The sequence below is a fragment of the Danio aesculapii genome, chromosome 17, assembly GCF_903798145.1.
Source record: "Danio aesculapii chromosome 17, fDanAes4.1, whole genome shotgun sequence".
Taxonomy (NCBI): domain Eukaryota; kingdom Metazoa; phylum Chordata; class Actinopteri; order Cypriniformes; family Danionidae; genus Danio; species Danio aesculapii.
In genome coordinates, this window is record NC_079451.1 from 12,139,297 (window position 1) to 12,152,372 (window position 13,076).

At 36.9% G+C, this 13,076-nt stretch overlaps 1 protein-coding gene across 1 annotated transcript in view; it reads left to right on the forward strand.

Moving 5' to 3' along the window:
• itpk1b (inositol-tetrakisphosphate 1-kinase b) overlaps positions 1 to 13,076 on the forward strand; it is a 113,908-nt gene that overhangs the window by 42,821 nt on the left and 58,011 nt on the right. The window contains exon 4 of the mRNA XM_056476688.1: positions 11,515 to 11,640. Within this exon, the coding sequence (XP_056332663.1) occupies positions 11,515 to 11,640 (126 nt within the window). The remainder of the gene's footprint in view (positions 1 to 11,514; positions 11,641 to 13,076) is intronic.

Genomic DNA, 13,076 nt, shown 5'->3' on the forward strand with positions numbered 1-13,076 from the left:
ATTAAACATAATTAGTAGCTTGTTGTTCAGTTAACTTACACATTAAATTAAAGAAATAATATATGGCTTATCAAATTGTAAATAGTGGTTAAAATGCCTTGACTATATGTTCAGTTAATCATAAATTATGTGTTTGCCCATGCTTAAAGAGCCCCTATTTTGCATTTAAACAGGTCATATTTTGTTTTAGGGGTCTCCAACAACAGTGTGATATGCGTGCAAAGTCAAAAAACACTTTCATTGTCTTTAATACACATTTATTTTATCTAATTATTCCAACAACTCCCATATGAATCATTCAGCGATTCATTTGTTCCCAAACCCCCCATCTCCCCACCTTAGCGCAAAGCTAATCTGCGCTGACTGGACCGATGACCCAATCTGCTTCGATTGGTCGACTGTGTTCAACACGAAACAGAGAGGAACACCCACCACTGCTACAGTATGAAGTAGCAGAAAGTATGTGAGAGCCTAATGCAGGAATGCAGTTAAACATCAACATATTATTCTACTTTTAACCCTAACCCCAAGTAATAATGACACACATTTAGTATTAATCCACATAGTGGCAAAAGTTGTACTATTTTGAAACTGACCGCGCCGCACGTGTGAGGAACAGCTAATGGTGGCCATAGCAACAAACAGCAGAGGATCACTAGCTCAGAAATGCATTTAAATTGGTAAAGGAAGAAGCGCATGTCATGTTTTAACTTAGTTTTGGACGCAATATGTGAACAGCCCCATACAGATTTAACCTGAGAGATACTGTACAGGCAGTGATCTATAATCGATATGTGATGAGCCGCACGGAGCCATTACAAATTATAACACACAATTAAACACATATTTTGCAAACTACACAAAACGAGGCAACAATTTTAATTACATTTACATGTTATGATCCGGAGGAAGAAGACACTGGTCCATTTGAACTGTAAAAGTTACTGACGAGGTCCCTGTCGAAGTCTGACAAAGTCCCTTCAATAGCACACAGCCGGCGAATCCTGCGTTGCAGTGTAGGTTATTGTATCAATCGTCAGAAAAATGACAGGAACAAACACAGCACTAGGTTGGCTATACTGTGGTATTGTTGTGAAAATGAACTTTAACCCTTTATTCCCATTAACCTTTATTCTCCATCTGTCAGTGATTGTCATTTTGCGTCATGATCAGTCCCGTGATCCCCCGCACCTCCGCTAGTGTGTGGAGGGAAAGCGTGTTCACATTTTACCGCAACTGGAACTACATTTACATTTACATTTACATTTACATTTACATTTAGTCATTTAGCAGACGCTTTTATCCAAAGCGACTTACAAATGAGGACAAGGAAGCAATTTACACAACTATAAGAGCAGCAGTGAACAAGTGCTATAGACAAGTTTCAGGTGTGTAAAGTCTAAGAAGCTAGGCATTAGTAAAAATTTATTTATTTTTTATTATTTTTTTTTAATTTATTTATTTATTTATTTTTTTTTTTGAGATAGAGAGAGAGAAAACAGTTAGTGGTATAGCCAGAGAGGCAGTTGCAGATTAGGAAGGAAAGTGGAGACTAAACAGTTGCGTTTTTAGTCGTTTCTTGAAGATAGCAAGTGACTCTGCTGTTCTGATGTAGTTAGGGAGTTCATTCCACCAACTGGGCAGATTGAATGTGAGAGTTCGGGAAAGTGATTTCTTCCCACTTCGGGATGGAACAACGAGGCGACGTTCATTCACAGAACGCAAGTTTCTGGAGGGCACATATATCTGCAGAAGTGGGAGCAGATACGAAGGAGCAAAGCCAGAGGTCGCTTTGTAAGCAAACATCAGAGCTTTGAATTTGATGCGGGCAGCAACTGGCAGCCAGTGCAAACGGGTGAGTAGCGGAGTGACATGTGCTCTTTTGGGTTCATCAAAGACCACTCGTGCTGCTGCGTTCTGAAGCAGCTGAAGAGGTTTGATAGAACTAGCTGGTAGCCCGGCTAGCAGAGAGTTGCAATAGTCCAGTTTGGAGAGAACAAGAGCTTGAACAATGAGTTGGGTTGTATGTTCAGATAGGAAGGGTCGGACCTTTCTGATGTTATAGAGTGCGAATCTGCAAGATCGAGCAGTTCTAGAAATGTGGTCAGAGAAGTTCAGTTGGTCATCAATCGTTACTCCAAGGCTTTTTACCATTTTGGATGCAGTGATGGTTGCTCCATCCATCTGGATTGAAAAGTTATGGTGAAGAGTCGGGTTGGCAGAAACTTCAAGCATTTCCGTTTTCGTGAGGTTAAGCTGAAGATGATGATCTTTCATCCAGTGTGAAATGTCTGACAGGCAGGCTGAAATGCGAGCTGGAACCGAGGGATCATCAGGGTGAAAAGAGAGGTATAGCTGGGTATCATCAGCATAGCAGTGGTAGGAAAATCCATGTTTCTGGATGACTGTTCCTAAAGATGCCGTGTAGATAGAGAAGAGAAGTGGCCCAAGAACAGAGCCCTGAGGTACCCCAGTGTTTAGATGCTGTAGGTTGGACACCTCTCCCCTCCACGACACCCTGAATGACCTGTCCTAGAGGTAAGAGCTGAACCATTGAATAACAATGCCTGCGACGCCCAGTGACTCAAGCGTAGATAGCAGGATCTGGTGGTTTACAGTGTCGAAAGCAGCTGATAAATCCAGCAAGATAAGGACAGATGATTTAGAGTCTGCTTTAGCCAGTCTGAGATCCTCCACGACCGAGAGCAGAGCAGTCTCAGTTGAGTGGCCTTTCTTAAAGCCAGATTGCTTGTTGTCCATGAGGTTGTTTTGAGTAAGAAAGTCCAGGACTTGATTGAACACTACTTTCTCCAAAATCTTGGCCATAAATGGAAGCAGGGATACTGGTCGGTAGTTTTGAAGTAGCACACTTGGTGATGTACCGTGTCAACGTCGATGCGATCAATCAAAAGATCCGAATCCAACTCGATTTATTTATTCGACTCTGAGTCAACCATTTCGCTAAAGAATCAATAGTTTTAAACAAGGTGCACTTTTAGACCTCAGCTGGATGTTTTCATTCACTTAGTTATGTGTTACACACTGCATAGAAGCTCATTTTCAAAATCCAATAATAGGGGCTCTTTAACTGATGCATAATTGTGAACAAGTTAATCATTATTTACAAGTTTAACTAAGCTTAACTAATGCATAATTCGGGACCCTAAAATTGTTTTGTTAACCATTAGTGGTTTTGTTTTTAACTAATGCTTAATTGTGAACATATTCAATTAAAATAAAGTGCTATATAATAAATTCTCTGTAGGAATGGGGATCTTTAGGGATTTCATGAACCGATCTGATTCCGGTTGCAAAACAATTAAAAAAATTTTTCCTTGTTATTTCTGCTGTACATTTGGATCGTTACATTTATTAACCAAAATTAAACTTTCTATGCTTAATTATTGGAGTCTCTGTATGAGAGTTCTGCCATCTGAAACAATGCTAAATAAAGCTGTTAATAAAGCGGAAGAAAATGTATGTTTATGTAAAAACCATTCGCAAAACATATTTGTTTGTATGATGTTCTTGTGATCAAACTCTAAAACCATTCTGGATTGTAAACTTTTATAGCCTGCTGTTAGGGGTGTGCGATATTGAGAAAAAGATATCTCTATTGTCTGGGATTATGCCATATCATACAATATTTAGCGTGATTCAATAATTCGTTTGAAAATGTCCTGGTATTCTACTGTCTTTTTTTTTACAATGTCAATAGGATACAGATGAATTGCAACTATATATTGAAGGACAGGATATTTAGGTCAGAAGCAGTCAAGTAAAAATCTAAATTACTGCTGTAAAGTTTTAATAAATGTGCAGTACATGTAACAAGCAAAACTGTGACATTGAAATCAATCCTGTTTAAAAGAGCACAATACAAGTTTCAAGACATTATAAATTACTGAAAAATGTTCCATAATAAATGGTACAAAAACTGCAGTACTTATGACTTCTGTCTAATATTGTACAAAAAATAAACAACTAGAGAATTTATTTTACAAAATAGTTTTTTAGCCAGCATTGTGTGACTAACCTAACCCTTAAGCGTATAAATTAAAGTTAATAATTATAATTGTTAGCATATCACTAAAAAGAAAAACCCTCCGTTCACCCTCTGAGTAATGTCAACATGATAGATGGCATTCAGATGGCCCAAGTCCGAATTAAACCACTACTCTGATCTAGCAATTACCTTTAATGTGCATTGTGAGGTTCCAGGAGCAGCAGGCAAGCGCTGAAACTCTATTGAAAATACTGTGGTTAAATAAATGTCCATTTTTGTAACACATGGTATGGAACAATGGAATTTAATGCAGTGCTTTTTGTCCAGTGTGAGACCCAATTTATATAGCATCTCAATCAGGCAATGAAGATCACTGATTTTAAACAAACCAGATCTTGAATGTGGTCCGGTTGTAATAGTACGGCAGTCCACCGGAAGCGCCTGAGCTGGTTTATTAAAATTAAAAGTTCACATTTATATAGCTTGTTCGTGGCATGCCACGTTTTGTCTATGCTTTGTTTGTTATGAATATGCGCCCTCTAGTGGTGAAAATTACATAATGTATTACATTGAAATTGCATACTGTGAAATTTTATCGCAGTTGCTATGGTGCAAATATCAAAATTAATGGCGTAAACATCAAATAAAAATACATTTGCAAAATGAACGATACAATTGGGCATTTCACAAACAGATATTTGATTAAAAAAAAGATAAAAGTTGCTTGTCAGACTAAATTTGTCTTGTACCCACTGTCAAAATCAGCCTGCAGACCGTAATGCACTTCCTCATGGGTATTTCCTGAGGTTCCTAATGCCTGGCTTTCAAATCACCTCCCGTCCTGATGATTTTTACTCTGAACGACAGCGTCTGAACCTTGCTGGCTGAACTATTCATCTAAATTCATCTTTGGCTTGTAGTTGTGCATGCCTCACACTGCCAACCATCTGCGGGCATGAGTCATCATTAGTGTCTGACCTCCGCCTGCTCATTTCTGCCATCCACTGTCAGTGGGCTTTATACTAATGACTGAAGGAATCAGACAACTGGTAAAAATTTATTGATTCCTTATATATATAATTTCTTGTGGGGTTTTAACCTTTATTTATAGGACGGTGTAGTGTGGAGACAGGAAAGCATAGGAAGCAGAGAGAGGGGGATGAATCTGCAAAGGGAGCCGAGACTCGAACTAGTTACCACGAGCACCTCGGTGCTATATGTCGACGCACTAACCACTAGTCTATTGGCACCAACAAATACGTATCGATTCTTTAGGTCATTTTCTCGTTTTGTCATGTTTTTGGGATTTGGGGAATTTCCTTTTAGAAAAACTGAAACAAATCCATTTAAACAAATAATGTTGTGCTACAAATAGTCCATATGCTTAGTGAAAACTGAGTGAGGTGCTCTTGGCTTTGTACTTTATTTCTATCTGTCTTGAAAATAATGTTAGGCTTAATAGCTTGATGTGGCAATAGCATCACAAGCATATTTGTGGCCAAAACGTTTTTTGAGGCACAGAAAAGCATTCCAAAGCAGAAAGGGACATCACAGCTTATGTATTACCTTGAGCAGGCAAACAGACAGACATTGGTGTTTAGTTATTTGTGTCTCATTTGGTGTAAAGCATAATGAATAAATGATTGGTCTTGTCTCTACACATTGCCTGGAGGAAAGGAAGTGGCACCCATCAGAATGAATGATTTGACAATAAGATATTATCTTTAGAGAGGTTCATGTACATTATTTGTTAGTAGCTTTTCTGTGTTGAAAGAAATTAGGAAAAGGAAAACATATAAAAAAATGTTGGTGCATCCCTACAATATACACTACAGTGTAGTACTTTCTCAGAAATAAAGGTACGAGAGCTGTCACTGGGGTGGCACCTTTTCAAAAGGTACAAATTTGTACCAATTAATACCTCAAGGGTACATATTAGTACCTAAAAAGTACAAAAGTGTAAAATGTTTAGGTACGAAGACAACCCCGAACCAGGAAAATTTGGGACAGTATAGAAAACGCAAATACAAAAAAAAAAAAAGAAAATATAGATTTTTAAAATTTACTTTTATTTCATTGCAGACAATACAACAAACATTATTTAATGTGTTCCTCATGATTTTTAAAGTTTTTTTCTCAAAATAAACACATTTTCCAATTATGGTTCTTGCAACACATTTCAATAAAAGTTGTAACAGTAAAGCATTTACCACTTTGTAATGTTGCCGTTCCTTTTCACACCACTTAAAAGACATTTAGGGACTGAAGACACCAAGTGAGGAAGTGTTTCAGGTGTAATTTTGTCCTATTCTTTATGCAAACAAGTGTTAAGGTGGGCAATATTACTGAGTCATTGTTGTCACGTTCTTCTCTGCAAAACGTGACATACATTCTCTATTGGAGACAGGTCAGGACTGTAGGCAAGCCAGTCAAACACCTGTATCCTTTTCCTCCACAGCCAGGACTTTGTAATGTGCGCAGAATGCGGTTTGCCAGTGTCTTGTTAAAATATGCATGGGTGTCCCTAGAAAAGAAGGCAGCATGTTGTGCTTCAAAATCTCTATGTACTGTTCAGCATTAATGGTGTCATCACAGAAGAGCATGTTACATTTGCCACTTTTGGACTTATTGCTGGTACCAGTCTGAATAATCGTTTTCTGCTTTGGTCCGGTGTCCATTTCTCCCAAAAAATTGCTGGAATACAAAATCCTTGGCCCATCTCTAAAGGACTAGATCTTTCTTGGGTGCCAAATCATAATAAGTCACCTGTTGACATCACCTGTTTCAAATCGCATCATTATTTAACCAATTTACCTGATTACCAGCCCTAAATTGCTCCTATCCAAACTTTATTGGAATGTGTTGCAGGTCTGAATGACAGGAATGGATGTATATTTACAAATGAAATGAAGTCGACCAGACAAAATTTGAAATATTTGATGTTTATATTGTCTGGAACGAAATACAAGTCTAAGTAAATGTAGAAATCACTACTTTCTTTTTTATTTGTGCTTTTCATACTTTCACAACTTTTTCTGATTTGGGCTTGTATATACTTTTGATGTATCAGTATGGACCCTTTAAGTACAAATGTGTATTTTTTTAAAAGGTGCCACCCCAGTGTAGATGATAAATTGCACTGGTAAGACCTGGTCTGATCTGGTTATGTCCCTGTCAGGGACGTCGCCAGACCCCATTTACTGGGGCATGTGCCCCAGTAAAAATCGCCAGTGCCCCAGTAAATGCTTTGAGAAAGCCTTATACGATTTACTTTGTATGCGTGTATTTATTAGGAGTGGTAATCCCAGAATAAACATGTTATACTCTATGTGCAACCGAACCAACGCTGGTGAAAGCAATGTAGTTTAATCAATAAGCAAATTGACGCATACACGAAGAAAATCATACTCAAGCGCCCCACGCAACGCTCCTGCTTGACACGCTGCTGAAAAAGTATGCGCCACCTGAAACCGGCATAACAGCCTTTAATGCAAAGGTGTCTGCACGCAGTGAGTTTTGCAAGTCAACAAACCTAAAGTTCAAATAATATGGATGATGATCCTATTTTGACAACATGGCTCTTGATAGATTTTTTTGCATGAAGCAGGAATGAGGCATAATGAGTCAGGGAGGTAAAACTTAATAAACCTAATTCTCAGCAATGTGTCATGTAAGACAACACATTCTACATCTTTTTTGTATTATATAGTATTTCATTCTAATAAAATTAATATTCATGCAAAAGATTTCTTAATTGATCTTAGCATATCACTCCAGTTGTGTCTTTACATTGTTTTCCATATATTTAGGATTGATTTCTGTTATTTAGAATAATAATTGTATAATAATAATAATAATAATAATAATAATAATAATAATAATAATAATAAAACAATAATTTATAATTATTAAATATTTTTTGTATGGGTGGGTAGAGGGAGCCGTGCCCCAGTAGAGCTTTATGTCTAGCAATGCCCCTGGTCCTTGTATTGATTTTCTATCATGAAGTGTTTTGTGCTTGTATCTCAGTTGTGTTGTATATTAGCGCTGTAACTTAATAGCTGCAGTTTGGGAGGAGCTGCTGTTTAACCAACAAAACCGTCTGAGAGACAGAGAGAGGAAGAGTTGTGGGTTTATTGTACCTTGCTCAACAAAGACAAACACACAACAGTAGGCCATCAGGCGAGTGTTTCTGCTGTCCACAGAAGAGCTTGTGGTGGGATGGCCTCTACGTGTACAGTAAGCACCAGATTATTAGAGGCTGAACAGGTTTGTCAGCACATCAGCACCTTGGGATTTGTGCTCCGCTTTGCATGGAATTGCTTTTGACGTTGACCACTCGGGAGCCGACCCGTGCTGGAAACAGAGTGGAAGGGGAGAAAAAAACAACAACGACTAAATATAAAGCCACTTTGGCCAGTTTGATGGTTTTAAACATTATGCCATACATGGAAAATTGTAGATTGTGTCCTCTCAACTCTCAGCCATAAATAGCAAATTGAACTTTTTTAATGTCAGGGTCATTGTGTAGATTTATTACAGATGCGCCACTTATTTAATATATCACTATGTATAGAGAGATTGTTTTGAATGTAGAAAGTAGTTTTAACTCGTGGAGGAGCAAATTGTAGCCTCAGTTTCCTGTTCTTAGCTGACAGAAGTGACACCCGGTGTGGTCTTGTGCTGCTGTAACCCATCTGCCTTTAGGTTGGATGTATTGTGCGTTCAGAGATGCTCTTCTGCATCCCTCAGTTGTAACGAATGGTTATTTGAGTTACTGTTACCTTTCTATCAGCTGGAACCAGTCTGGCCATTCTCCTCTGACCTCTGGCATCAACGAGGCAGAACTGCTGCTCACTGGATATTTTCTCTTTTTCGGACCATTCTCTGTAAACCCTAGAGATGGTTGTGTGTGAAAATCACAGTAGATCAGCAGTTTCTGAAATACTCAGACCAGCCCGTCATTTAAATCCCCTTTCTTCACCATTCTGATGCTCGGTTTGAACTGCAGCAGTTCGTCTTGACCATGTCTTCATGCCTAAATGCATTGAGTTGCTGCCATGTGATTGGCTGATAAGAAATTTGCGTAAACGAGCAGTTGGATAGTAATAAAGTGGCCGGTGAGTGTATATGTCAGTTTGTGATGCGTAACAGCTGTCAACTAACAGCTTCCCCCAGGTCCGAATGTCTACCTGGTAACATGTGAACGTTAGACTGGGAAGCATAAAAGTAAAATACACAAATGACATGAAGTTTTTTCATAAAATGATTAGCTTTGTTTGATATATTGGTCGGTATATATGAAAAAAATATTAACATATTGATCGTGACCCCAATCATACAGAACTTAATTCAGTATATGCTCTATTAATCCTTTTTCATTGCAATATTGCTCCCAAGCAGCCTCCAGCTTGGGAGCAATTAAACATTATTCAGAGGCTGAAAAGAGTTAGTTCTTAGTTAAAGAGCTGTTTCGAAAAAAAGAAAATATTCTGTGATTTCTGAAAAAAAAAAAACAGCTACTAGTTATGTACGTAACCATTGAGCACACTGTTTACATTGATTATTTATTAACTACTGTACAATCAGCACATGTGCTATTTTTTTTTATTCTGCTCCACTGCAGCCATGCAAATGTGTGTGGGCATTGATTAGAGTTCTTTCTTTTTTCTGTAATTGTAATTTATTTAACAGGGACAATGCTCATTAATAAACAGTGAAACTGTAAATAAGCCAGAGTTAGCCAGAAGGGCTAATTTTCATCTGTTGCCCCCTGCCAGATTTTAAAAGGCAACCTAAAATCAAAAAACACATCATCACACATACAAAAACAGTAAAGTTACATATGACAACAGGATAAAACATATAACAAGAATTTCTTAAAATTTTAGACAAAAGAATTACACATAACAAACTTAATTTGCTTTTAGCCATTTCTTTAACTTATATTTAAAAGTTGAATAATTTGTAACACCCCTTGAATCAATGGGAAGTGTGCTCCAAAAATGACTGGCTCTAACTGAGAAGACTAATTGTGCAAAAGTTGTACGTCTGAACTGCACAACACAGTCTGCCCTGGTAACAGATCGTGTTGCTTGACCATTATTGTTCTTGTGTGTTACAAACTCACATATGGGGGTGGAGCCTATCCATTTAAAATTTAAAAAATCATACAAGCATCAGCCAAATATTTCATATTATCAAAGCTCAATAAATAATGTTTTTGTATTATATTACAATGATGATACCTAATAGACTTGATGATCAAATACTTTAAGTGCCTATTTATAAAGTGATTCAACTGATTTTAAAACCGTTTTACTTGCGTGTGACCAACAAGTAGGACAAAATGTAATATGAGAAAAAATCATGGAGTGCATAAAAAGTTTTGCTGCTTCATTTTTATTTGCTACTAGTTATGTTTTATTAGCTACTAGTTATGTATGTAACCATTGAGCACACTGTTTACATTGATTATTCATTAACTACTGTACAATCAGCACATGTGCTATTTTTCTATTCTGCTCCACTGCAGCCATGCAAATGTGTGTGGGCATTGATTAGGGTTCTTTCTTTCTTTCTTTCTTTCTTTCTTTCTTTCTTTCTTTCTTTCTTTCTTTCTTTCTTTCTTTCTTTCTTTCTTTCTTTCTTTCTTTCTTTCTTTCTTTCTTTCTTTCTTTCTTTCTTTCTTTCTTTCTTTCTTTCTTTCTTTCTTTCTTTCTTTCTTTCTTTCTTTCGAATCGTCCCACCACAGCGTAATTGATAATAAAATGTTTTGTTTTTACTTTATTTATTTATAATTTATTTTCTTTATTTATTTTTATTTTATTGGTGTTTATTTAATTTTTTTATTTTATTATTTTAGTGTATTTTGTTTTTGTTTTGTTTATTCTGTTGTTGTTTTTTTTGTAAATTTTTATTCATTTTTAAATGTATTTTTTTTTTATTTATTTATTTTGCCATCTTGTGTGCCTTAATCTGCAGTTATGCAAACACACTTAAATATTACTAATGCGTTTCTTTCTTTCTTCCTTTTGAAATGAAACAACATCATTAATAATAAAAATGTTTTAAATAATTAAGCATAAAAATGTAACAAACGGTTGCTTCCTTGCTTTTTAGTTACATGTTTGTGTAATCATTTCGATTATAAAACTATGAATTGTAATCAGAACATGATTTTTTTCCATCAAGGTTTCTGTGGGTCTTAAGGAGCCATAATTCATTCTTTTTCACTAGTCAAATCCTTAAAAAGGTATTGCATCAGAGTAGAAAGTTTAAAGTTCTTAACATTATGGAATAAAATGACAAATGTCCAGTACACGTATATCTAAACATCCTTAAATAATCCTTAAAATCCTTAAAACTGACTCTCAATGTCTTGTTTAGCATGTTCAGTATTAATCTGTAGTTATACTTAACATCACCGGCCTTTGTCGTTGTCAGCACAGCTTCAGATTCATGCTACAAAGTGTAAATGATGTCCTTTCACCTTCTCTTCTCCGCAGCTGGACCTGAGTCAGCCATTAGAGGAGCAGGGGCCCCTGGATGTCATCATTCACAAGCTGACAGACCTGATCCTGGAGGCCGACCAGAACGACACCCAGGCCCTGCTGCTGGTCCAGCGTGTGCAGGTGAGAAGCGTGCGTGGGCTTGTCTCAAGTAGCACTGTTGCGATGCAGTCTTTCTGAAAATCACCACTCATTTGTGCCTGCTTTGCAAACAAATTCATGATAAAGTGAAGTAAACAAAGAAGCTAGTTCTTACTGATGCTGTCTGGAATTTAATTAAATGTAAAGTTTCTCCATACTTCTTTTCCATAATGGCAATTTGAGTGCTGCTTCAGAACTAGAAACAGTTCAACGCAGCGGATATGAACCAGGAAAAGTGGTTCTTAAAGGGTATCTATTATACAAAAATTACTTTTATAATGGTTTAAACCCATGTGTGTGGCATCAGTGTGTGAGTATCGCTTGCCTCTAATAGTAAAAATTAATCAATTCTGTTTATTTATTTATAATCACACTTTATAAATACTGCCTGCAGAAACACTTTGATTGACATTCTTTCTTTGCACATGTCATCAGAGCATAGACAGCCCTGAGTGAAAAGCAGCCGTCCACATTAGAGTTTTTCGCACCATACCTGCTGAAGATAAATTCCGTGACTAAGAGGCATTATAAATGTGGAGTTTTAGGATACACAAATGAACACTCGAGTCTCCATAGACTGCCTTTTTTCAAGACACTTTTTTTTTTTTTTTTTTTTTTTTTTGACATTTGCAGTCTTTTTGAAGAGATAATGTTATTCCTGTTTTGAATCTGCCACTATACTGATGGATAGGTATTTGTAGCTCCACCCTCTTTTGAAAAGAACACAATCTCATTTGAATTTAAAGTGACAGTCACCAAAGCTGCACAACTTGGCTGTAAGCCTAAAACAGGCTGTTTTAAAGGATTATTAAAGCGTATTTGTTGGGTATTTTGACAGACTCTAGGGACATCAGAGACTAATTTTACATCTTGTAAAAAGGGGCATAATAGGTCCCCTTTAAAAGTGCTATAAAGTGCTATGAAATGTGCATTTTTGTACGATATTTGACGTAATTTCATCTAAAACAGAAAGACAGAGCGGCACATGGAGTATCTCCCCCCTGTTTTCAAAAACAGCCAATAGCTTTCTGTTGTTATCACAGCTCAGCCAGTCAGACTTGATTCTCCACAATATAATACAGCTTTCTGCATAGTTTAAATGAGTCTGAAATGTTTTGCACATATGATCCACTCTACTACATCTCAGCAATGCAGTGGTTCATGTGACATTAACTCGAAAGCAGACATCATCCAAAAGGAAATCATATTTACACTTTAGGAATCTCTATATAATAGGGTTATCACGGTACTGAAATTCAGTACCAGTCGATACTGTAATTTTAAAAACACTATTTTCCAGCTAACATTTGAGCGCGCTCTTAAACAGTGCTAATTTGCTGTTGTGTTCATGTGCTTAACAGAAATGACTGTGATTGGCCGTGAAGGTCATCAGTTCACCGCTGTTTACTGAGTTAAGC